This window comes from Ursus americanus, chromosome 14 (genome assembly GCF_024610735.1).
Source record: "Ursus americanus isolate L20-20 chromosome 14, mUrsAme1.1.p, whole genome shotgun sequence".
NCBI classification, from domain to species: domain Eukaryota; kingdom Metazoa; phylum Chordata; class Mammalia; order Carnivora; family Ursidae; genus Ursus; species Ursus americanus.
In genome coordinates this window covers 42,296,050-42,318,575 of record NC_142140.1, presented here as the reverse complement: position 1 = coordinate 42,318,575, position 22,526 = coordinate 42,296,050, and the positions used below count along the sequence as shown (strand labels likewise).

At 44.5% G+C, this 22,526-nt stretch overlaps 1 protein-coding gene across 2 annotated transcripts in view; it reads left to right on the top strand.

Annotated features, from left to right (window-relative positions):
* Positions 1 to 22,526, top strand: part of LARS2 (leucyl-tRNA synthetase 2, mitochondrial) — a 143,753-nt gene that overhangs the window by 7,697 nt on the left and 113,530 nt on the right. For both annotated transcript variants that reach the window (XM_045778885.2, XM_087867111.1), the window contains 3 exons: positions 3,345 to 3,473; positions 15,929 to 16,020; positions 18,255 to 18,315. In XM_045778885.2, coding sequence (XP_045634841.2) covers positions 3,345 to 3,473; positions 15,929 to 16,020; positions 18,255 to 18,315 — 282 coding nt within the window. The remainder of the gene's footprint in view (positions 1 to 3,344; positions 3,474 to 15,928; positions 16,021 to 18,254; positions 18,316 to 22,526) is intronic.

Below are 22,526 nucleotides of genomic sequence, written 5' to 3'. Positions count from 1 at the left end.
ATTTGAGTATCTTTCCATCTATTACTTCATTTAATCCTGAAATAACCCTGGGGATTTTTTGGGGGTAAGAAAACAGAGGCTCAGAGGGAGATTTGGTAATTTATTGGGATATGTACCTGGGACCTTCTGTTGCCTCATCTTTCTTTGATTTAGATTCTGAGCCCAGAAAGGCAGAGGAGTTTGCCCAAGGTCTCGCAGCTAGTGGCAAGGCTGGGGGGCAGAACTAGGGCTCCGGGCTCCTTCTGTCTGCCCCTTCCAGGCTCTGCGATTGCTTTGGAACGTGATCTGTAAAGAGGCAAAAGTTAACCTTTCTCCTGACGTCAGAAGCTGGCAAAAATAACAGGTCCCACTTATAAAAACCATCCTCTTCCCATCACTTACCGTCTTAATTTCTTTTAAAGGCTTACATTCTTATAGTTTTATATAATTATGAAAATTTCCCCTTCAGTCAGATTCCTGCTCAGTTTTACCATAAACTCCCATAATTCCTTCTTGCCATCCCCAGAGGACGGAACTCATTTCATTATCACGGAGGAAAATGACTTAATTCACACAGAAAAGCAAAAGGCAGGGACACGAAGCAAGCCGAATACCTTTTCTGCAATAAACAAAAATAGTCATGAATATTAAAGACTTTTGCCAGCGGTGCTTTTCTGCATATCTTCTGTAAGCTCCATTTTGGAGTTTGGCTTAGTTAGTATGTAATGAATCACTCAGTTGTGCTATACGTTAAATCTCTGTTGGACAGACCTCCCAAAAAGAGATAGTCATGAAGAAGTTGTATGTGGAAGATGTTTGGGGTAAGAGCAATTGTTAAATAAACATAATATTAAAAAAAATAGATATGTCACTACAACGAAAACAAGGCAATTATAATAAAAGAAAAATGGACTTAATGTAAAAACTTAAAATGAAAAACGAGAAATGTGGGGCGCCTGGGTGGCTCAGTCGTTAAGCGTCTGCCTTCGGCCCAGGGTGTGATCCCAGGGTCCTGGGATTGAGCCCCGCATCGGGTTCCCTGCTCCGCTGGGAGCCTGCTTCTTCCTCTCCCACTCCCCCTGCTTGTGTTCCCTCTCTCGCTGGCTGTCTCTCTCTGTCAATAAATAAATAAAATCTTAAAAAAAAAAAAGAAAAAAACAAGAAATGGTTTATATCAGGGATTTTATTGATTTTTTTTTTTTTCAGATCCTCAAGAGCTCTGTAATAGCTCTTTTCCCACGTCCCTAAAAATGCCCCAAGAAAAGGCAATAGACCTCATTCATTGCAAGAAGGAGTAAGGTTCAAACAGAGTGGACAGTTTGCTTGCTTCTGATTCCGCGTTGAGTGACAGAGTAAGGTCTTGCGCCTCCTTTGAGGGACTAGTTCACAAGTTGAGACGATTATCTGTCATTGTCCTTCTTAAAGACAGCAAGTCGTGAGTCCCCACGGACTCCACACCTCAGGGCCTGTCCGTCTGCTGAGGTTTTCCTAAGGGTTGTGGGTCTGCACTTTCCAGTTAGTGCGTGATCTGCGTGCTGCTTTCCATCCATTTATGTAAATCAGTTGCCGTTCTCACTGGAGCATCACGTGCTTTTCCGGTTTGTGTATTATCCAGACTCCTGTGTATTCCCTTTTCCCTTTTCTTCCTTTAGTCAGCTCGACTTAACCACCTGCTGGTAATTTCTAGAGGTTAGGCAGTACAGAGAAAATTCTGGTTGATTTTGCCACATGCTAGTGGCCCCGTGAAAGGTTCGCTTAACTTCTTTGCTGAAGGAAGTTTAATAAAGCAAGGGGTCAGATGAGATTTGGAAAGAATCTGACTTCTGGTGTCTTCCGCTCCCCTGATTATAGTTGGCCGTGTCGATGATCAGTCATGCAAATACTTAGCAAAAAATACGTCACCCCCCCCCCGCCCCCGCATACACAAAGGAATGGTCACGAATATTCTGTTTCGCTTTTGTTTTCATTACTTTTGGAGAAGCAAAACGTGAAAGAACTCTAGCAAGGCTGCAGGAAGGGAGTAAGGGCAGAGAGAGAAGAACAGAAGGTGGAAATACATGAGAGGGGTAATATCAGAAGGTCCCGACCCTCAGAGACCAAACAACAGCAGTTACCTCTTCTGCCTTTCTTCAGAGAGCCCTGCATGAGAGGATTTAAGGCTGGGGAATGCCTCTGTCACCTGGACAGGATTTGTGTAGCTGGGGAAAAAATGCCCTTTGGTCATAAGTGCTCCGTGGGCCAGGGTATTAAACTTCTGCTGGAGGTAGGGGTGGGATGAAGTGATGTGGGGCAGGGGGAGCGGGGAGAGGGAGATGATTAAAACATAGCCCTTGCCCTTGAACCACAGACCCCTAATTAGGAGTCAATTAAATGACTACCACGATTCCTTCGGAGCCTTATCTCCTTGGGCGGTGCACGGACCCAAAGTCAGCCATCCAGGAAGGACTCCCTGCCCTGGGTTCATTCCGTTTGGCTGCAGGTACTGTTATTCTGTGTCTTGTCATGCAGCTGCGTTTTTGGCAGCTGGAAGGTTCTCTAACCCTAGTGTGAGGCTGTCTGTAGATCGCCCGTGGGAAACGACAACCTTCTCGCCTCTTTGGCTGTGATTTTCTCATTATTCTCCCATTTCAGCTTTGTCTGTTGAAAGATAAGCTCACAATACAGCCGAGAAACCCAGGACCCAGGCTGGTGCCTCGGGGTCCTGCTCTTCCTGCTAAATCCAAGTCCGAACACAGCTACAGGGGATTTAGAGATGTCACGTCTGTGTGGTTCAACTATCGTGTCCTTGAATTATACGGATATATTCGTTAGAGCTTCATTTGGAAAAACATCGAGTTCTTTAAGACCTAGATAGAAACTGTCTTAAAAGAGAAGCTTTTAAAAGAGGGGGAAAAAAAGATTAAAAATATATATGTGGGTAATTAGCACTTTGAGGTTGTTTGGCATTCTTTTGGACATTCTTCAGCTTCAACCAGGACTTTGAATTTTGGTTTTTGACATTTTTATCGGTTTACATTATGGGAGCCGCTTTTTTTTTTTTTTTTAAGATTTTATTTATTTATTTGAGAGAGAGAGTGAGTGAGAGAGCATGAGAAAGGGGAGGGTCAGAGGGAGAAGCAGACTCCTTGCTGAGCAGGGAGCCTGACACGAGACTCGATCCTAGGACCCCGGGATCGTGACCTGAGCCAAAGGCAGTTGCTTAACCAACTGAGCCACCTAGGTGCCTTTTGTTTTTTTTTTTAAAGGGAACTTCAGAAAATGTTAAACTATTACCTCGAGTACCGCGCCAATATTTTATGTGCGTGTAGGGTCCCAGTAAATGCTCAAGAAATGCTCATTGTCATTCTTTGTCAATTCTTTCCCAGAAATCAAAGCCCAAGTTTTACATACTGTCCATGTTCCCTTATCCTTCCGGCAAGTTGCACATGGGCCACGTGCGTGTGTACACCATCAGCGACACCATTGCACGGTTCCAGAAGATGCGAGGGATGCAGGTAAGGAAAGATGGCTGCTGGAACAGCCCCCTCCCTTTCCGCCCCACCTAGGGCAGCAAGAATGTCATTAACCTGGTCAAGACAAATGAAGAGAACCAATTTTAGTTAAAATTAGGACAGCTTTGACGATAAACACGAAAAGCCCAGTGTTTCTTTTTATGCGTTAGAAGACCTAATAAAGCGTCTGGATTAATGGAGGGGGGGGGGGCGCCGTGTGTTCGATGTTGTGCTAGGGATGGAGGTGGGGTGGGGGTGGCGTCAACTGTAGCTGCAGATGTTGGTAACACGGGCCATCTTCCCAGGACGAGTTCACAGTCTGGTGGGGATAAAACACATAATAGGTAGTCATCGTGTAGGGGAATGAGTCCAATAGAACAGATAGGGATCAAATGCCGTGAGGAGGAGGTGGGGCCACAAGAGATTTTTCTCTTTCTGTTTGATATTTTCTGTATCCTTTTGTGAGGATGGATTATTTTATGATGGAAAAATTAACATTTTCAACAGGAAAGAAATATCTGGAGAGTAACAATTCTGGGGCATTTGGAAAAGGCTCCACTAAGAGAGAGCGTCTGACATGGGTCTTGATGGCTGAGGTGAAATTTACCAAAACAGGAAGAGAAAGGCCCTTCCTTGGCCGTTGTGGGTCAGTCCCCTTCACGCCATTGCCAGTTACCCCAAAGCTTACTCTGTACTCTTTAGCAGTGTATCATCTGTAAAATGGGGTGGGAATGATCACAGTACTGTCTCTAAACACTTACAGAGAGGCGGGATTGAGAACACGGACCACTGAACACGATGGCCGGGACTCGAATGCCAGCTCTTAACACGTACTAGCTATGTGACCTTTGACTAGTTACTTAAACTCTCTAAGGCCTAGTTTTCCCTCTTCTGTAAAATGGGGATAAAGCAGCACCTGCCCACTGGCCTGTTACAAGGATCAAGGAGGACGGCTGTGAAGCGTGTAGCACATACCTGGCACGTGGTATGTAACCAGTAAATATTAGCACTCACCAGCAGCTGGCTGGGGCCTGTTCACAACAGCTCCTGAGAGCCCACTGTGCACATCTGTCCAACTCTGTGTTTATCAGTCACCCCAGGAGCTTGAAATCCAGCCATGGCAGGAGTATTTACACCACGGACATCAGCAAATGCTACAACTTTGGGCTTTTTCCTCCAGAGAGGCAATCGTTAACGCAGTCACTGGCACTCCCACCAGCTGTTCCTGTTGTTATTAACCTGCTGGGGCCTATACAGATGACATCTGCCACCTCCTAGTTCTTTGTGAAGATTTTCTTGTAGAGACGTACGTGCATCTGTTTTCACAATTGGTTTGAAAATTTATGCTGAGCTGACATTGGCAAGAAGTATTCCTAAAAAGGAAGGCAAATGATAATGGCTCCTTGTCACTTGAAGAGTTAATAACTTTATACTACCAAACGCAGAGATGGTGTTCTACTTTAATAGTCAAAGGTATTTGTCTTCCTGGTTTATGTCGGATGTTATTTTCCCCAGACGCTGCTTTCCATCATTGCTGAGGTGTTTATTAGAAAGAGACGGTGCAGAGTGAATTGGCTCTTTGCCTAAAGTATAATTCTTTGTCCTACTGTGATTCTTCGGCTAGATTTCTCTTACGGGTTTTTACTTACGCCAACTTATTTTGGACAATTAGTGAGTGCAGGCAAATTGCTGAAGATGAAGCTTTTATAGCAAAATTGTACATTTATGAGAGGGTGCAGGTGGTTGAGGGGGTGTAGGTGGGATTCTGATTCCCCTGGATGGGACGAGATGTTCCAGAGGAAGCTCAAGGCGGAGTTCCAGGCCCAAGAGACAAAACGGAGGGCGCCTGGGTGGCTCAGTCGTTAAGCGTCTGCCTTCGGCTCAGGGCGTGATCCTGGGGTCCTGGGATCGAGCCCCACATCGGGCTCCTTGCTCCACTGGGAGCCTGCTTCTTCCTCTCCCACAACCCCTGCTTGTCTTCCCTCTCTTGCTGGCCGTCTCTCTCTCTCTGTTAAATAAAGAAATAAAATCTTTAAAAAAAAAAAAAAAGACTTCTGTAGTAACTAAAGCCCAAGGTCAGGCTGGACCCAGCAGGGACACCCTGCACAAGTCATTTCGTGGCTCTGAATCCCCACTCTCCTCATCTTTAAAACAGGGCCAACAGTAATTCTTGCCTTATGGGATTGCTGTGCAGGTTAAATGAGATAGTACGTGCGTCTGGGACGATAATCCCTTAATAAGTGATAGCTCCAATTATTATTTACATTGATTTGATTTACTCTGGGAAGTCAGTCACTATCATTTAATAACCGAACCCCGCTCTCTTCAGCCTGGAGCTTATAGAGTCACCTCCTCAGAAGCAGCTCGACTGTAAAACATTGCCTGCAATTTCTATGACCTATCCTATGACTCGATGGGTGCCTAAAAGCACTCTTTGTTATTTGGTTTACAGTGGCTGAGTCTGTGCGGTCAACAGGCACCTAGGGTTCTCTTTGTTTCTAAGTTTCAGTTGTTCTTTTTAAGATGATGAGCTGTCGTTTTGGGGTATCCTCCAGGTTCTGCTGAAATTAATTTATTAATTTTCATAAGCCGTATGTAAGTCAGTTTCTCCCATCTGTAACTCCAAATTTGGTGAAAACTTGTCCAGCTATTTTTTACGCGATACAGCAAAAGAGAAACAGGAATCTCAATGTAATTGTCGATAACATAAAGCCTGTTGAGCTTGCCGTTGTTTTCAAATCCGTTCCCAGTGTCGGCACTGGTCCCAGAGATAGAGTGGGGTTGGATTCAGGTCAAGTTCAATGGTCCTCACTCTAAGAAGGAAGGAATATCTAATCTGGAGTAACAGCAGGGTCTGATGTGTGTATTCATTCATTCATTCATTCATTCATTCATTCTTGAGTATCAGCTTTATTCTGAACACTGGGATTTCTATAATATTAAATAGAAATATTGGAGTCTTAGGTTCAAAATCAGTCAGTAGGCCTAAGAAGAATTCAGCAAGCTTTGGCTTTTTCTAGAACTTGTTAATTTCTTGACTGGTTTGCTTTGTTCTTGAGTGGAGATACGTGAAATAATTCTGAGTTACATGAACAGTATGGGAAGTAAAAGGTGGAGTGAGTTGTGCGGTAGTTCTGCTCCCTTCAAGGCTACCAGTGACCTCCGTGGATGTGGCCCTGTCCTCATCTTTCTCAGCTTCAGCAACGTGAAATATGTAGACCATTTCCTCCTCCTTAAAACACTCTGCTCTCAGTGAGACCTCACTCTCCAGGCACTTCTGCATTTTGGCTTCTCCTTCCCAGTTTACTCCACAAACTTTCCCTGCCCCACTCCATCTTTGCATACTCTATCAGGTTGAGAAAGTTCCCCTTTATTCCTAGTTTGCTGAGAGTTTTTATCATGAATGGGTGTTGATTTTCGTGACATGCCTTTTCTGCATCTATTGAGATGGAATAAAGTTTTTCTCTTTAATTCTGTTAATGTGATATATTTTGTTGATTGATTTAAAATTTTTTTTAAACCAACCTTGTGTTCCTGGGGCAAATTTCATTTGGTCATAATGTATTTTTCTTAATGCATGAATTGCTGTATATAATTGGTTAAGCCCCTACATGCATGGGAGATACTGCTCTGAAATGTTCTTTTCTTTAACTTATTTGTCTGGTTTTGCAGTTAGGGTGATGCTGGTCTCGTAAAACAAACTAGAAGGTTTTCCCTTCCTATTTTCTGAAAGCACTGTGTATTATTGGTATTATTTCTTCCTTATTGTTTAATACCATTCACCAGTGTTGGTATCTGGGCCCGCCATTTTGTTTGTGGGAAGTTTTAAAATGACCGATTCTATCTCCTTAATGCTATTGGTCTGTTTAGAGCTTCTGTTTTCTTCTGTGTCACTTTTAAGTTGTGTTTTTCAAGGAATTTCTCTACCTTACCTCCAGTTCTGTTCTGGACTGCCTTCTCTTTTTTTTCTCTGTCCACTTTAGTTTAAACAGGATACTTTAAAAAATTATGGAACACTTCTATTACTTAGGGATACATACACACTTATATGTAGTATTGTGTTTTTAATTTTATATCAGATACCTAATTTTTCACTTGGTATTTTGTATCAAGGATTATCCTGATTATGTCTCTAGAGTTATTTCAACCATTATAAGTACTTTATAATTATGACAGTAATTAATTATCCATTTTTGCATGGATAGAGTTTTAGGTTGTTTCAAATTTTTGCTCCAGTGAACGCCGCTGTACCTGACTGGTTAGCCTGTGGGAGAGGTGGCATTGCTAGGTCATAGAGTGTACATAGCTCAGCGTTACTACATCTTTCTGAATTGCTTTTCAAACTGTCAAGGCCAATTATTACTCCCACCAGCAATGAATGACGTTTGTAACTGCCCTACATCCTCGACAGCACTTAGGAACGTTAGACTTTTTAGTCTGTGCCAGTTTGTCATATGGGAAATCGCATCTACTTGTGTTTGTAATTTGCATTTTCCTGAGTACTATCCTAGTGAAGCTGAGATATTTTCATATGTTTGTTGCTTATTTACTTTTCTTCTTTTCTGTTTGCCTTGCTCACATTATTTGCCAAGTTCCTCTTGGGTTGCTTGTCTTTTTCGTATTGCTCTGTGGAATTCTTTATACAGTTTGGATTACTGATTCTCTGTTGGCTAAATGCAATGCAAATGTCTTCTCCCAGTCTGTGGTTCGTCCTTGCATTTTGTGAGCCCAGCCAGACCACAGATTGTAATTTGGGTTTGAGAACGGATGAGAATGATGATTCGGGAAGTTCAGGGCTGCTTTTACTTTGGATTCCTCTTAGAGCTGCAAATAAGTCGTCCGAAGGAGAGAAATGAGACAAGAGTGCAGGTGGATCATTGTGGCCCTTCGTGCTCTCACTCGTTCATGGAGACAGGCCTGAAAGCCATGACCATCACAGCTCTCTTGGGGAAGGCTAATTTCACAAAGAGCTGACCAGGCCACGGACACAGCACAGATTAGATGTGGACTTTATAAGTGGAGAGGCAGGCGGTTTGGGGGTGATGATCAGGAAATAGGGGCTTTAGTCAATGACAGTGGTGATACCTGCCCGACTGACCTCACAGGTTGTGGCGAGGTTCCTGTGAAGTGATCAATGAGAAAAATGGTAATGCAGTTTCCCTTTGGTATCTCGCAATTAATAGTAGCAGTAATAAGTTAGTCCTGATGTTTGGATGTTTAAGCAGGGGCCTCTTGAAGCCAGAGATCAATTATTCTCTTTCAAGAATCAAAAAGGGCTGTGCTGCCAATTGGCTTCTTCTTGAACTCATACAACGTCTAATGACCTATTTAAAGCCTAGCACATATGGTGCTTTTGTCATGTCTTTGTATGTTGTCTGCACAGGGGATTGGAAAATAACATGACCCATCTCCCACCCCGGCTGGTCTCCCTGGCACCCTCCCAGCCAGAAGCAGGGTGATGACAACATCAAGGTGCCCGGTCCCACTCAGGGTTGGGCTCGGACTCATTTGTCTCAGGCCAGAAGCCTCTGCACACTGCCCAAGTCGGGTTTTCTGCTTGGGCCTTTTTGCTCTTCACTGCGGAGGAGGAGTAAATTGAGGCTCTGTGGCTGCTGCGTGATCATAACATGATTATCCCTAAATATCAGGAAGCAAAGGGAGTTCTTAGCAAGTGGATGATAATACATGTTTCATCAAGTTTCAGTCGGCCCGCCAGTCAACAAGTGTGTTTGAAGTGCCCAGAGGGTGCATAGCATGGCATTTAGTTTTCAAATTTTTGACCCTAGGCACCTTCTGAAAGTAGAGAGTGGATTTCCAGGGCTTATCCTCTCCGATGTCATTTGAAGGGAAGGATGAATTGCTGGTCCAGTGTCTTGATCAGAAACCGGCTGATTTATCTGTGTGTCACGTCTCTGCACCTTCCCAGGGGAGGTCTTCTGTTTTGGTCCTAGCTACTGTCGTTTGGGTTCTTTACTCTGAAGTATTCTCTTGATTTTGATCCCCGGTCTGTAATAACGGTGGGTTATTACACTTGCTAAACAAAATTAAATGTTGTGTTTCTCATTTCTCGGAAATAAAGCGTTGAATCTACTCCAGAGAAACCATCCCTCTCTCTGAAAATAGCAGTTTTTTGAGAGGCAGTAACCATGGTTGCTCTCCTTTAGAAGCTGCATTGGTTTCAACTCTAAAGTTTTGTTTTATGATGAAAGGAGAGAAAGCTGGTCATTCCTAGGGAATAGGTTGGCCCTTTTGTAGCAACAATTGTGCTGTTTCTCTTGCCATCAGGAAGGCAGACGACCAGCTGCCCCAGCTTCCTTCCCTTCTACCGGAAGAGTTTTCTTACCTCTGCTTGATCTTATGTCCTGTGTTGGAGGGAGAACGGTATCTTTGCCTGTTCTTTTTTTCCTTCTTAAAAATGTATTTTAAGATTGTACATAACATTCCATATTCCCCCCTTTAAAAAGAAAAAATACAACACAACATAGATAAGGCTGCAGTCCCCTCTGATCACCCCCTCCCTGACCAGGCCCTTCTGGGCAGTGATCCCTGGCACATATCAGTGTGTATCCCTTCCGAGCCTTGTCTGCATGTTGTCATTTGTAACTGTGCTCTCTCCTGTATCCCTTTCTTCTCGTCTGCTTGCCATCCATCCTGCCTGCCAACCCTGAGACGCCCACGGCTCAGCTCAGGGGGCAGCAGAAGGCCCTGTCAGGGTGAGCCATGGGCATGTGACTCTGTCCCCACCAGAGGCTGGCCTCGCCCCAGCTCCCAGGTCTCGCCTTCTGCCCAGCTCTGGTCTGACTTGCCAGGTCTCTGAACCCTGTGTTTGCCCCTCGTCCATAGCTGGCCCTGACTCCCCTTTGATATCTCCGATGGTGGTAGGTTTGCAGTCTTGCTGGTGTTCCCGGGCTGGCCCCTGGCCAGTTGGCTGTCAGCTCCACCCACTGTTTGCCTTGTACAGCAGAAGGACTGACCCCGTAGACCACGTTTCCCAAGCCCTGGTGGTAGCTGGCCTCCAGCTGGTTTTGGACAAAAGAAATTCTGGCACGACTGGAGTGCAGGAGAAAAGGAGAAGCCAGAGAATTTCTCTCTCTCTGCCCTGGTCAGTGTCATCTTCAGGAATCCAGTTCTATCTGGGCAGACCCTCGTGTTTCAGTTTTTATACTTGATCTCGGCCTTGGAGCTGTGTTACCTCTGCTTCCCACTTGGTTCCTTTGGTCTAGGGGCGGCGGTGGTATCCCGCTCTTCCGGATTTGGGGGTGGTTTTGCTGTCCACCTTAGCTTCTCACTCAGTCGTAAATACGTAGAGTGTTTGTTAGAAGAACAGCTGGAAATTACGGTTTTTCACACACTGGAAGTTTATGTTATAGATTTCCAAGTTAGAGCTACTAGCACTTTTTCTGGATTCCTTTCTGCAGAAAGCACTCATGTCCAAGAGGAGTTAACTCCTAGGGAATCGAGAGGGCTCGGGGGCCCTAGCATTAAAGGTTAAACCGAGTTACAGTGATAGAAAGAAGGGAGTAGGAATTTGAGAACCAAAAAAGAGTTTGGAGTTCCTTCCAGTGAATGTTTTGGACGGTCTTGGCCACAGGGAGTCACAGGCAAGAAAGCAGGCATCCTGGACCTAGATCGAAGGTATTCAATGTGGGCTATGTGTAAGAGACCAAGAGGCGAAGGAGTCTGGCAAAGGAAGCACTTGACATGGTATCTTTTACATAAATGGGCTGTAACAGTTTGACAGCAGAGAGAACCGGAGAAATTGACAAGCCTTGGTATTTCATGATCCTGTCACAGGTCTTCACTTGGTTCCCCCTTGACAGTCGTGAACCCTCTCCTAGCACTACAGTGAGTTCTGCACTTGGTCCCTGGGTCTCTGGAAACCCAGGGTCTAGGAGTGATAGGACCCCTTTCCTGTTCCGTAGAAACTTGGCTCACGGGAATGTTTATTCCAGTGATCCCTCCCTTGGTGGAGAGAGCCGTTCTGCCTTCAAGATGCCAAAAGGCCTTCCCACAGTCTGTATTCCAGGGCAGGCATTTGCTTTTTTGTCGATTTTTGATAAGAATGGAATATTAAGAAGCTTTACAATTTTCTAACTTGATTTTTCATAGACAGCTTGGGTAACATGTGGGCTCAGAATATCCTTTCATGTGGATTTCATCTGAAAACAAAAATAGAAAAATATTACGTAAATCCAGACTGGTTTTCGTGACGGTCTCTGTATTGACTTTATTTAAAAATACGGACGGCGTCTAACAGAATGTTAATAGGCAGGAACGTTGGACCGGTGCCATTCTGGCAGCTCCCACAAAGAAACCAAGTGGTAATTAAGTTTTTCCCCCTTCTCCTGGAGCAGTTACACAACAGTTACATTTTTTCTGCCAGTGAAGCAGCCCTAGGAGAATTCAGGCACAGCTGGAAATTACACTCTGTGTAGTCCATGGAAGTACCGCAGAACTTTCTAGTAATCCAGCACAAATCCCCGAAGTGGGATTTTATTTATTTATTTATTTATTTATTTATTTATTTATTTATTTATTTATTTATAGCTTTTGCAAATTAAAGGAAAATAGAGAAAAAAAACTGTGAAGCTTAATAGTTTAATACAAGGGGATGTTTTTCATCTATGGCTTAAGTGATGCTGAAGAGAAAGCTGTATCCTAAAAGCTGTTTGTTTTACTCAGGATTCTTGGCCACCAGGAACTGCAGCCCAGCCCAGCCCAGCTTAAGCCAAGGGGGGAGGGGGTCGTTCATGTTTAGAGACCCCAGTGTAGCTCACAGAATGAAAGGCGGTGCCGTATGAAACAAGCCCGTGGACACTGGGGCCAGGTCCTGGCAGCATGTCAGTACCCCCAGTCTCGGTCCCCATGTCAGCTCTGTGTTCTTAGACACCTCCACCCGGCGGAAGGCGGGGGTCGCCTGGAGCCCTGGTCGGTCTCACGTCCTTGTTCCTGTGGGCCCAGGAGAAAGAAGTGAAGAGAGTGTGCTGTCGCTTCCCTGATCTTTGTGGCATCCCACCTCCACCCCCGACAGGCAACAGACAAGCCCAGAGAGGCATTCAGGCCCGTGTAACCGGGGGTGGGGGGTGGGGGTGGGTTTTGTGATTGGCAGTCCCACAGCAGGGCTGTGTGAAGTTGGAGGAGGAGCAGGTCCCAGAAGGCGAGGGACGCGGTCCGGAAGGGTGACGCATTTTGGGTCTGCCCCATTTAGCAAGAGGCAGAGAGACCTCGGGTCTGAAAGATCAGCTGGATTGGGTTGTGTCTAGTCGGGTTCCTCACGCTACAAAGAACAGATATACCCGGGGGCTGGGAGGATATGTTCTACAAAGCCATACACATGTGCAAATGCACACACACACACACACACACGTACATGTTTTGTACAGATGTCCCTGATGTGTTAAATGAAAAAAAAACATAGGTCATGACATAGAGTATCACAGGTTCTGTTTCCATAAAAATAAACCAGCCAGCTCTCCTCCGTATGTGTACCTATGTTTGCGTGTCTGTGCTTGAGTGAGAAGCAGGACGTGGAGGGCTACCGAGGCTGGTGTTATCAGTTAAGTCGGAGCGCTGAGAATGGGGGTCGGGACCAGGGGGAGAGGGTCGGCTTTGCTTTCATGTATCACAGATTATGTTGTTTCACTTGTTAAAGTAAGCTCATATTATGTTTGTACTTTGAGAAACATCCAGTAAAAGACATCTACCCTCTTCCAGCAGATTCAGGAGGGGTGCGGATGCAGGGCTGAGCGAGGGACAGCTTGGGAGTCATGTCATCTTGGGCTGGAAATGCAGGCCCTCCCAGTAGGACACGGCAAAGCCGTCTCCCCGGGGCAGTAGCAGCTGGAGCACGCCACGGTGCCTTTTGTTCACCAGCTCTGTAACCCTTCTAGAAAGCAGATCTGAGTGGGTCAGACTCCCCACCACCCCTGACGTGGCCAGATGTCCGAGGCGGTGTGTCCTCGTCTAGGGCAGTGCGAGGTAGGGCTCTTCCCGCCCGGGACCCAGCTGGCTGCCTTCTCACGGACTACCCCCGCTTTGGCCAGCTGCGGCAGGAAGAATGGGGCTCCCTTCAGGCGGAGCACCTGCTGTCAGTCATGACTTATGCAGGAAGGAACTGCTGGGCCCCTTTTATGGGAAAGAAGGCCAAGTAGATGACCGGCCCTTTGAACCTCATGGTCCGTTCGGTTTGGTTAAGAACTTCCGATGTGTGGCACCAACGTGCTGCCGACAGTTGTCGTGAGTAACCCACGTTCAGGACGGGTGTGAGGTCACGGTGTCTCCCTACCTGGTGTCAGATGGCCACCGCGATACCTCTGGCCAGCGACACGGCTGAAGTGTTGCCGAGGGAACCAGTGATGTGCCATGTTGTGGGTGCTGCAGACCGGGGGTAGCAGATGACGGCCGCTGCCATGTAGCCGGCACCCCTGTGTCTCGGGTGCCCGGACCGGGCGCCATGCAGGGTGCGCCACGACATGGCACGTGGTCCTCGACAATGCAAGGTGGCTGCTTTCAGTCGCAAGTGAGAGTTGAGAGTCTGAGTCAGTGACGTGCCTCGGGTCCCACTGCTAGTAAGTGGCAGCCTTGGGTTTGGGCCTTTTCCCCTCAGACCACACAGCCTCCTGAAGAGCGAGCCTTTGTTGGCGTTTCCCACTCACTTGCCACAGTGGGTTTGAGCGGCTCTGATTGCGGGTGCCTGGCCTTTGGCTTCAGATGGAATATTCCATCAGACTCTTCAAACCCATTAAAGCAAATAATGTGTCCCAACAGAAGGGTGACTCTGAGGCAAGTGGCTCCAAGCACTGGGGGAGGCAGGCCTGTTCTCCTCCTGCCACCTGGTAAGTGGGACGAAGGGGAGAACACATCTGGAGACCGGGATGGGGGACAAGTCCAGTTTGGGACATTTGGAATCATAGCTGCCTGTGGACCTGAGGCAGGATGGCCGTGGGCGATACTCATGAGCACGTGGGAGAGTCCTTGGGCCAGATGGAAAGATGGAAGAAAACCCCAGCTGCACAGTGGGAAAGAAATAAGAGATAATATATATATTTATAAATATATTTAATAAAAATATAATATATATTTACATATATTAAAATATATATTATAAATATATATATTTTATCTCTCTAAATATAAATAATATGATCCCCATCGTTTATATATTTATAGATAACTGTATAAAAGTAATAAGTATATATAAAAGTATATATAAAAATAAGTATATATAAGTATATAAAAGTAATATCATCCCTATCTTTTATATATATATAATTATATGTATGTAAATAATATGATTCCTATCTCTAAAAATTGGATATAAATTTACCAAATTTAACTGGTTATGGCTGTCTGGTAGAATTACAAGTGAGTTTTGCTTTCTTCTGAATCTTTTTCTCTCTGTACCCAATTATTTATAGTGAATATGTGTTACTTCATGTATCAGAGGGAAGAATTTTTTAATAAAAGAAAGCAAGACCTATTTCTTTAATGGAAAATGGCCTGTTTTGGTATGCATGGGTGATGAGGTGGTACTGGTAAATACCTCTGAGTATTCACCGTTATCCCAAGGTGGTGTGTGTGAACACAAGCTCAGGTTGTCCGTATGATTACAAACAAGGCTGTACCTTGGTGCCACAGTACGTGTTTCAAGCCGTGGTTCTGGGTCACAGCACTTAAGGCAGGTGGACAGAAGCTGCCAGCTGTGGCTGTTGTCCCTTTGCGGAAATGAACGCCTTCCTGGCCAACCCTGGCTGAAGGTGATGGCTGCTGGTGTGACCCAGCTAGGCTGCTCACTCTTGCTGGGCCGCCGTTGCTTCGGCTGTGAAATTAAAGGGGGTTAGGGCTGGAGGATGGATCTCAAAAGCCTTTTTGAGCTCTAAGATTTTAGGCTTCCCTATTCTTCAGAGAATAGGAACATCTTACAGGGAGTGATTCAAAGTGGCTGTTGTGCTCTTGAAAGGTGGCTAGTGCGACGGAGGGACCGATGAATTTTTCATCTGAATTAATTTAAGTTTAAATTTATATAACCACATGTGGCCATGGCTACCATATCGGACGGCACAGTTCCTCCATTTGAAGATAGTAATACGAGGTGAGCATTTTAAATGCCTATACATTTTCACATATATGTATTTTTGAAATTTAAAAAATTTTATAATTTTAGAAAAACAGTTTGGTTTCATTATAGACAATACAGACAAAAAGAAGAAAGTAAAGAGTAGTCGTAAAGAAGAGTCTACTCAGAGATAACGGCTCTGGGCACCTTGGTGTATAACCTTCTAAATGCTCTCCTCTGCATGTGTCATCGTAGCCAGCTTGCTTTCAGAAGCATAGCCTGGAATCACCCAGAAAGGGCTACAACATGTTAGTACGAGAGAATACCTGTTGTGGCCCGAAAGACAATACGGATAGCGGTATGAGCAGTCCGCCATGACTGGTGTTTCTTTTCTGGATGCTAGGTCATCAACCCTATGGGATGGGATGCCTTTGGACTGCCTGCTGAAAATGCAGCGATTGAGAGGAATCTACATCCAGAAAGTTGGACGCAAAGGTATGTATTTACAGGCGTCTTCAAATACTTCTGTACAGAAACCTTAAAAAAAGGTTTTAATCCGTGCATGAGAAATGGATAGCGAAGCAAACACAACATCGCAGTCAGCCAGGCGATGAACAGGATTGTATATATTGGCGTTTGTCTTGTAGCGTGTTGTATTCTTAACTGGGAAGTCCCAAAGAAGGTTCTGGGTATTCATTCGTGTGTTCATTTTGATGGTTTGTTCTTACAAAGTGATTCTTCCCTTGAGTATTTGCATTTGGGAGGAAAAAGGAGGAGAGAGTTGCATTTGTTAAATTTCTATAATGCTTCTCATCTGCTTGACCACAGTGTGAGCTGTATCCGAATTCTACATTGTAATTTTCTCTGAGAATTCTGTTAGTTTTTGCCTTCACCATTCCAGAGCAAGGGGAACTTAGATGTTCAATATAGAAATATATGGCCAGTATATTTTGGGGATAGCTTTCTCCAAGGGGGACACATTCCCAAGTCCACCTGTGCCTCAGGCTTCCATGTACATGGCCAGAAGTGCCCATCCCTCATACCAGAACCCAGCGGAATGTTCTGGGCTCTCTGTCAGCCTTTTTCACAAAGATCTGGGGCCTTTCCCCACTCTGCACCGCAAGAAATCTAGAAGGGCAGTTCCAGAGCCTGTCCCCATTGTCTTTGACCTCCCTTTGCTTTATCTTGCCCGAGGCTACTTTGTAAAAACATCCACTGTACCATCCACTTCTCTTTTTTTCTCCTTTCCCACTTTTTCATTTATGGTTAATTCTAGATTAAATGAGAGTAGTGAAAAAAGGAAGAAAAGATAGTTGAATAAAGTAGATCAAATATGGCACAGAATTGATGTAACCAGATCAAGGGTTGACAAATTAGGGCCCGTGGACCAGATATAGCCGTGCCTGATTTTGTAAATAAAGTTTTATTGGAACACAGACATATCCATTTGTTTACATATTGTCCATGGCTGCCTTCATGATACAGGGGCAGAGTTGAGTTGTTGTGATAGACCTTTGGCTCACAAAGCTGAAAACATTTACCATCCGGCCCTTTACAGAAGAAGTTTGCCAACCCCCGCCCCCCCCCCCCCCGCCCCGAGAAAATAGCAGTTAAGAAGATGGTCCCTGAGTCAGGCACCTCGGTGTGAATTCTGCTTTTCCTTCTTGCTTGCTAATCACCTTGAGAAAGTTACTTAATGTCTCTGTGCTTCAGTTTATTTGTCTGTACAAGAGGGATAGTCATCGTTCCTACCTCATCTGAATGGGTAAAGATTAAGCGCCATCTTCATTGGCCGCTGTAACAAAAATGCCATAGTCTGGGTGTCTTATAAACAATAGATATTTCTTTCCCATAGTTCTAGGGGCTGGGAAGTCCAAGACCAAGGCACCTGCAGATTTGGTTTCTGGAGAGGACCCCCCCTTCCTGGTTCACAGGTGGCCATCTTCTCTCTGTGTTCCCACATGGCAGAAGGGGCAAAGAAGATCTCTGGCGTCTCTTTCATAAAGGCACTGCTCCCATTCAAGAGGCCTTCCCCCTCATGACCTCCATCACCTTGAAGATCAGGTTTCAACATACAAACTCTGAGGGGACACAAACATTGTCCATAGGAAGCACTTTTCTGCAAAATGTCTAGCACAAAGCCTGTCCTAAAATAAGCTATTGTTGGCTAAGCGGAGATCACCTTGGGGGGAGAAGAAAATGATGTATCACCTTATTTCATATTATATTAAAGTTGATTCATTTGCTTTTCTCCCCATCCCAGTTATTGGACAGTTTTAGATTTTAGGTTTTGACTGATAAGCACGAAAGCAGGTTTCTTTTGGATTTCCACAATTTGCCCATTAGGGTTTTTCCCTTCAGTCGAACTTAAACTTACAAATGCTTGGCTTAAATTAGTGCAGGATACAGACGTTTGGGTGGGCTGGGAGTGCACATACCAAAGGGATTGCCTGTGATGGCCAGAGGAAGGGCCAGTCCCCAGGGCCAAAGACCATTGTGGTTTCTAGTAGATTCTCTATGAATCTGGAGAATAGGTGTCTTCTAATTCTAATAGCGCTGATATTTTCATTGATTCTCGGTAATTAATATTTTTTTGCCAGGGCAAAGCAACATTGGAAGCCCTCTTGAATAATCTAGACTTCTGCAGTTTCCCTTCACAGTCTCAGAGTGTGGTTTGTCTGTGGCTTTCCCCCCTCCGAAAACCAAACTCTCTTCCCTCTGTTTCACAGTAACATTAAGCACATGAGGAGGCAGCTGGATCGACTGGGCCTGTGTTTCAGCTGGGACAGGGTAAGCCAGCCCTTTCTCCTGGAAGCATTTCGTTTTTACGAGGGTCCCGGCTGCACACTTTATGTTTCTCCTCTCTGGGTTGGGAGAAGGGAAGGGAGGGAGGGAGGGATTAGCACTCCGCAAATGAAAAAGTACTCCCGGAGGACAGTCTGCCTGCAAACGAGTAATTTTCTGTGGGATTAAGCTAGGAGAGTTAACTTCTTATTTAACTCCACAGCCGACTAGAATTTATGTGTGTCAGTAGCTTTGCACACGGATTTCTCCTCCTCTCTGCACTATTCTAAAAAGACCATCGGAGTCTATATAAACGTAATTAACTATCAGCCCATCTGGTTTTTTGGGGTGGTTAGGTGTTAAGTTGACTGACCTTTTATTTACCTTTGTTCTAAGTTCAACACTGAGTCTCCTAACAGCCCATAATGCTTGTGTCACAAATAGCATTTTGGTGTAAAATGCTTTTGATCTGTGTATTAAACCAGTGGAGAGTTCCAGGTGTGGGAGGACTTCATGAAGACCACCTGGGTGTTAGGAACCCCCTCAGGAAACTGGGAACTGAGCCCTTCAGTGCTCTGGCCAAAGGCCCACCCCCTTAGACATTAATGGCCTGTTTGGTAAGAGGGATTCCTGCCTGTCCCTTCACAGGGGACCCTCCAATGTCACAACCCCTCTTAGCATCCATATGCTCCACAAAATGATGAAGGTTTTCATTGCTGAATCTGTCAAGGTCAAGGTCACATTCTCTTCCTCATGAGAAGCACCTGTAACAAACCCAAATACGATCTTTTCCTGCTTCTTCGGGAATTTCTTTTTTTTTTTAAGAATTTTTTTTTTTTTTTTAATTTGACAGACAGAGACAGCGCATAAGCGGGGGAAATTGCAGAGGCGAGAGGGAGAGGGAGAAGCAGACTCCCCGCCAAGCAGGGAGCCCGATGTGGGGCTCGATCCCAGGACCATGATCCCAGGATCATGACCCGAGCTGAAGGCAGACGCTTAACCATCTGAGCCACCAGGCTCCCCTCCTTCAGCAATTTCTTAAATAATTGAGATTTGATGAGTACAGTGAAAAAAAAGCAAACACATTTGAACAGTCCTTTTTTTTTTTTTTTTTTTTGTAGCTTTAAATAAGGTCACGAGCTGAATCAAGTTCTCGTTATACCACTGATGCCGTTTTTGCCATTGACTTGACTTGTAAGGGCACCAGTGTTGCATTTGGTGGAGGTGTGACAAAGTCTCGGTGGCCCGGTCCCATTGTCCTGAGGGGCCAGCGGGGGGTGGGGTGGGGATCGCTAACAAAACGCAGTCTGGTGCAGAGACAACTGCCCGGGGCTCTCCAGAGATGAGATTCTAGATTCCTTGAGGGCAGAGATGGACTTGTTAACTCTCTAGGTCTGCACAGGGACATCAGCCATGAAATGGTTCAAAATATTAGCGGATTATTTTCCCGATTATTGTAGAAGATTAGAAAATACAGAAACATCTAAAGAAGAACAGGAGTCAGCCTGGCTAATTTAGCATCCTGGTATGGTTCCTTGTGTTTTTTCTTCTGGAATTATAAACATCTATGTAATTTACTTTCGCAAAGTTGAATTCATAATGCGTATTTTTATCTTGCTTTTTTTTTTTTACCTACTGTTCGTGAACATTTTCCCATTTTATTAAATATTCTTTGAAAAAATGACTTTTTAGAGCGGTATAGTTTTCCATCTAATGACTATATTATAACTTATGTAACTTATCCCTTATTATCATACACTTAGATAAATTTTAATGTTTCTCTGTTATAAATACGGGTTCTCATCCCTTCTGTGCAAATCCGAAGTCCAGAAAGCTCTAAAAACTGAATAATTTTTTTAACTTATTCGACTGCAAAATCTAACCTGAACTGATATTTATCTCACTTAGAATGAATATTTGTATATTTTCCTGTAGAAGTAGTAATATAACTGATTACTAGGTACTGTCCCGGACCTTGTTGGGTAAATACGCTATTATTTTTTGATATCCAAAAAGTTCTTAATTCTGAGGCACATTTGACTGCAAACATTTCAGATAAGGGATTTTGAACCTGTTGTGCAATGTTGTCGATAAATAACACCCCCACTGCTCTCACTGTCTAATGGTTACTGAGCACTTACCATGGGCCAGGCACCCATACTTATCTCTTTGGGTCCCTAGTAAGCTCTAAGATGAAGATGCTTTTATTGTTATCATTTTATTGCTGGTCCCAGCAAGGCTTGGCTAATTCAGTGACCGGTTTGCTGTGTTCATCCCCCACGCTTGGAGCAGAAGTCTTTTTTTTTTTTTTTTAAAGATTTCATTTATTTATTCAACAGAGATAGAGACAGCCAGCGAGAGAGGGAACACAAGCAGGGGGAGTGGGAGAGGAAGAAGCAGGCTCCCAGCAGAGGAGCCTGATGTGGGGCTCGATCCCAGAACGCCGGGATCACGCCCTGAGCCAAAGGCAGACGCTTAACCGCTGTGCCACCCACGCGCCCCATGGAGCAGAAGTCTTGATATATCATTTTTTATTGTTTCGTTAATGTGAACTCTCAAGCCATGAACAAGTTTAAGGCTGAGATAGGTACTTAAAGGAAACTTAAAGGTATAATTTGGCTTGTGGTATTTGAAGGTTTGAAGACCATACAAATTTATACTCTTAAATTATTACAGAGATGTTTTTGTTTGTATTTCATTGTTCATGATAGGGAGGTTTTTTTCCCCCATGTGTTTAATGGATGTTTGAATTTGGGTGTGTGTGTGTGTGTGTGTGTGTGTGTGTGTGTGTGTGTATGATCTAATCATGTCTTTTGCCCACACAGTTAAGGAGTGTTTGTTCTTTTCTTTTTTCTTTTTTTTTAGATTTTATTTGAGCGATAGAGAAAGAGCAAGTGAGCGAGCGAGCATAAGTGGGGGGAGGGGCAGAGGGAGAGGGAAAGAAAGAATCTCAAACAGACTCTGTGCTGAGCCCAGAGCCCGACATGAGATCGTGACCTGAACCGAAACCAAGAGTCAGATGCTTACCCGATGAGCCACCCAGGTGCCCCTGATAGGAGTTTCTAGGCCTAATTTATTCTTTATATTATACATTTTCTGATCATGTATTATTTCTTAAACATTATGTTTGATATTTGCTGCTAGTTTTAAAATCACATCCATAACAATTATTCAAATCAAATCAATTATCCTTGGCTAATTTTAGTGCTGGTCTGTAGACCTTTTTAGAGCACGTCTGCCCATTTAAAAACTCTGGATTTGCGAACATTTTATTTTGACTCTTGCTTTTTCTGGCATCATATGTTGTCTTCATAACAGAAATGACTATCCTTTTCTTTCATGTGTGAACAGCAGTTTACTGGGGTATGGAATTCTTTTTTCTTTCGGATTTCTGTAGTGGACCCCGATGCTTGACCTACTATCTTTTTTTTTTTTTTTAATAATTATAGACTTACAGGAAGTTGCCAAGTCGTGCAGAGAGATCCTAAGTACCCTTCACCCAGCTTCCCCCCATGAGAATATTGGATAGAACTACAATATAATATAATATCAAAACCAGGAAATTGACACTGGCATGAAACTATTAACGAGTGTTAGGAACTTCATTCAGATTTCGCCAGTTTTACACGCAGTCACTGGGGTGTGTACAGTAGTTATCGTTCTGTGCGGCTTAATCCCGTGTGGAATTTATGTAACTACCAGCCTCTGACCTGCCGGCCTTTAAGTCTGAGACCAGCCCAGACAGTCCGTTCGGTCCCTTCGTACATGCAGTAATCTTTATACCCCCATTTGATGCTTGTTGGGTTCTTTCCATCTCTGCCCCTGCCATTCCAAGTTTGCATCAGAGCGTATCCCAGTTTAGTCCTTCCACTTGAATTTTGGGTGCTGAGTGACCCCTTTCAATCTGCAGTTGTGGGTCCTTCCCCGTGGCAGTCCATCCCTCCAGCTCCCCAGAACCTCAGCTGTCGGTGCGTGTGCTCCGCTCACCGTCCTCCTTTGCTTATCTGTCTCCCTCATGACCTTGGTCCTTTTGTTCTTCTCTGCCTTTTGGGAGAACTTCTATTTGCTTTCCACATCACTGGTCCAGTTTCTATTGAATCAGCGCCTCTTTGTGTGGTTTCCAATGCAGATACTCATATTGCTATTGTATTTTTAGATTTCGTCGTATTTTTTCTTATCTCATTCAGTTCCCAGTTTCTTTCTCAAGCCTCTTCTTT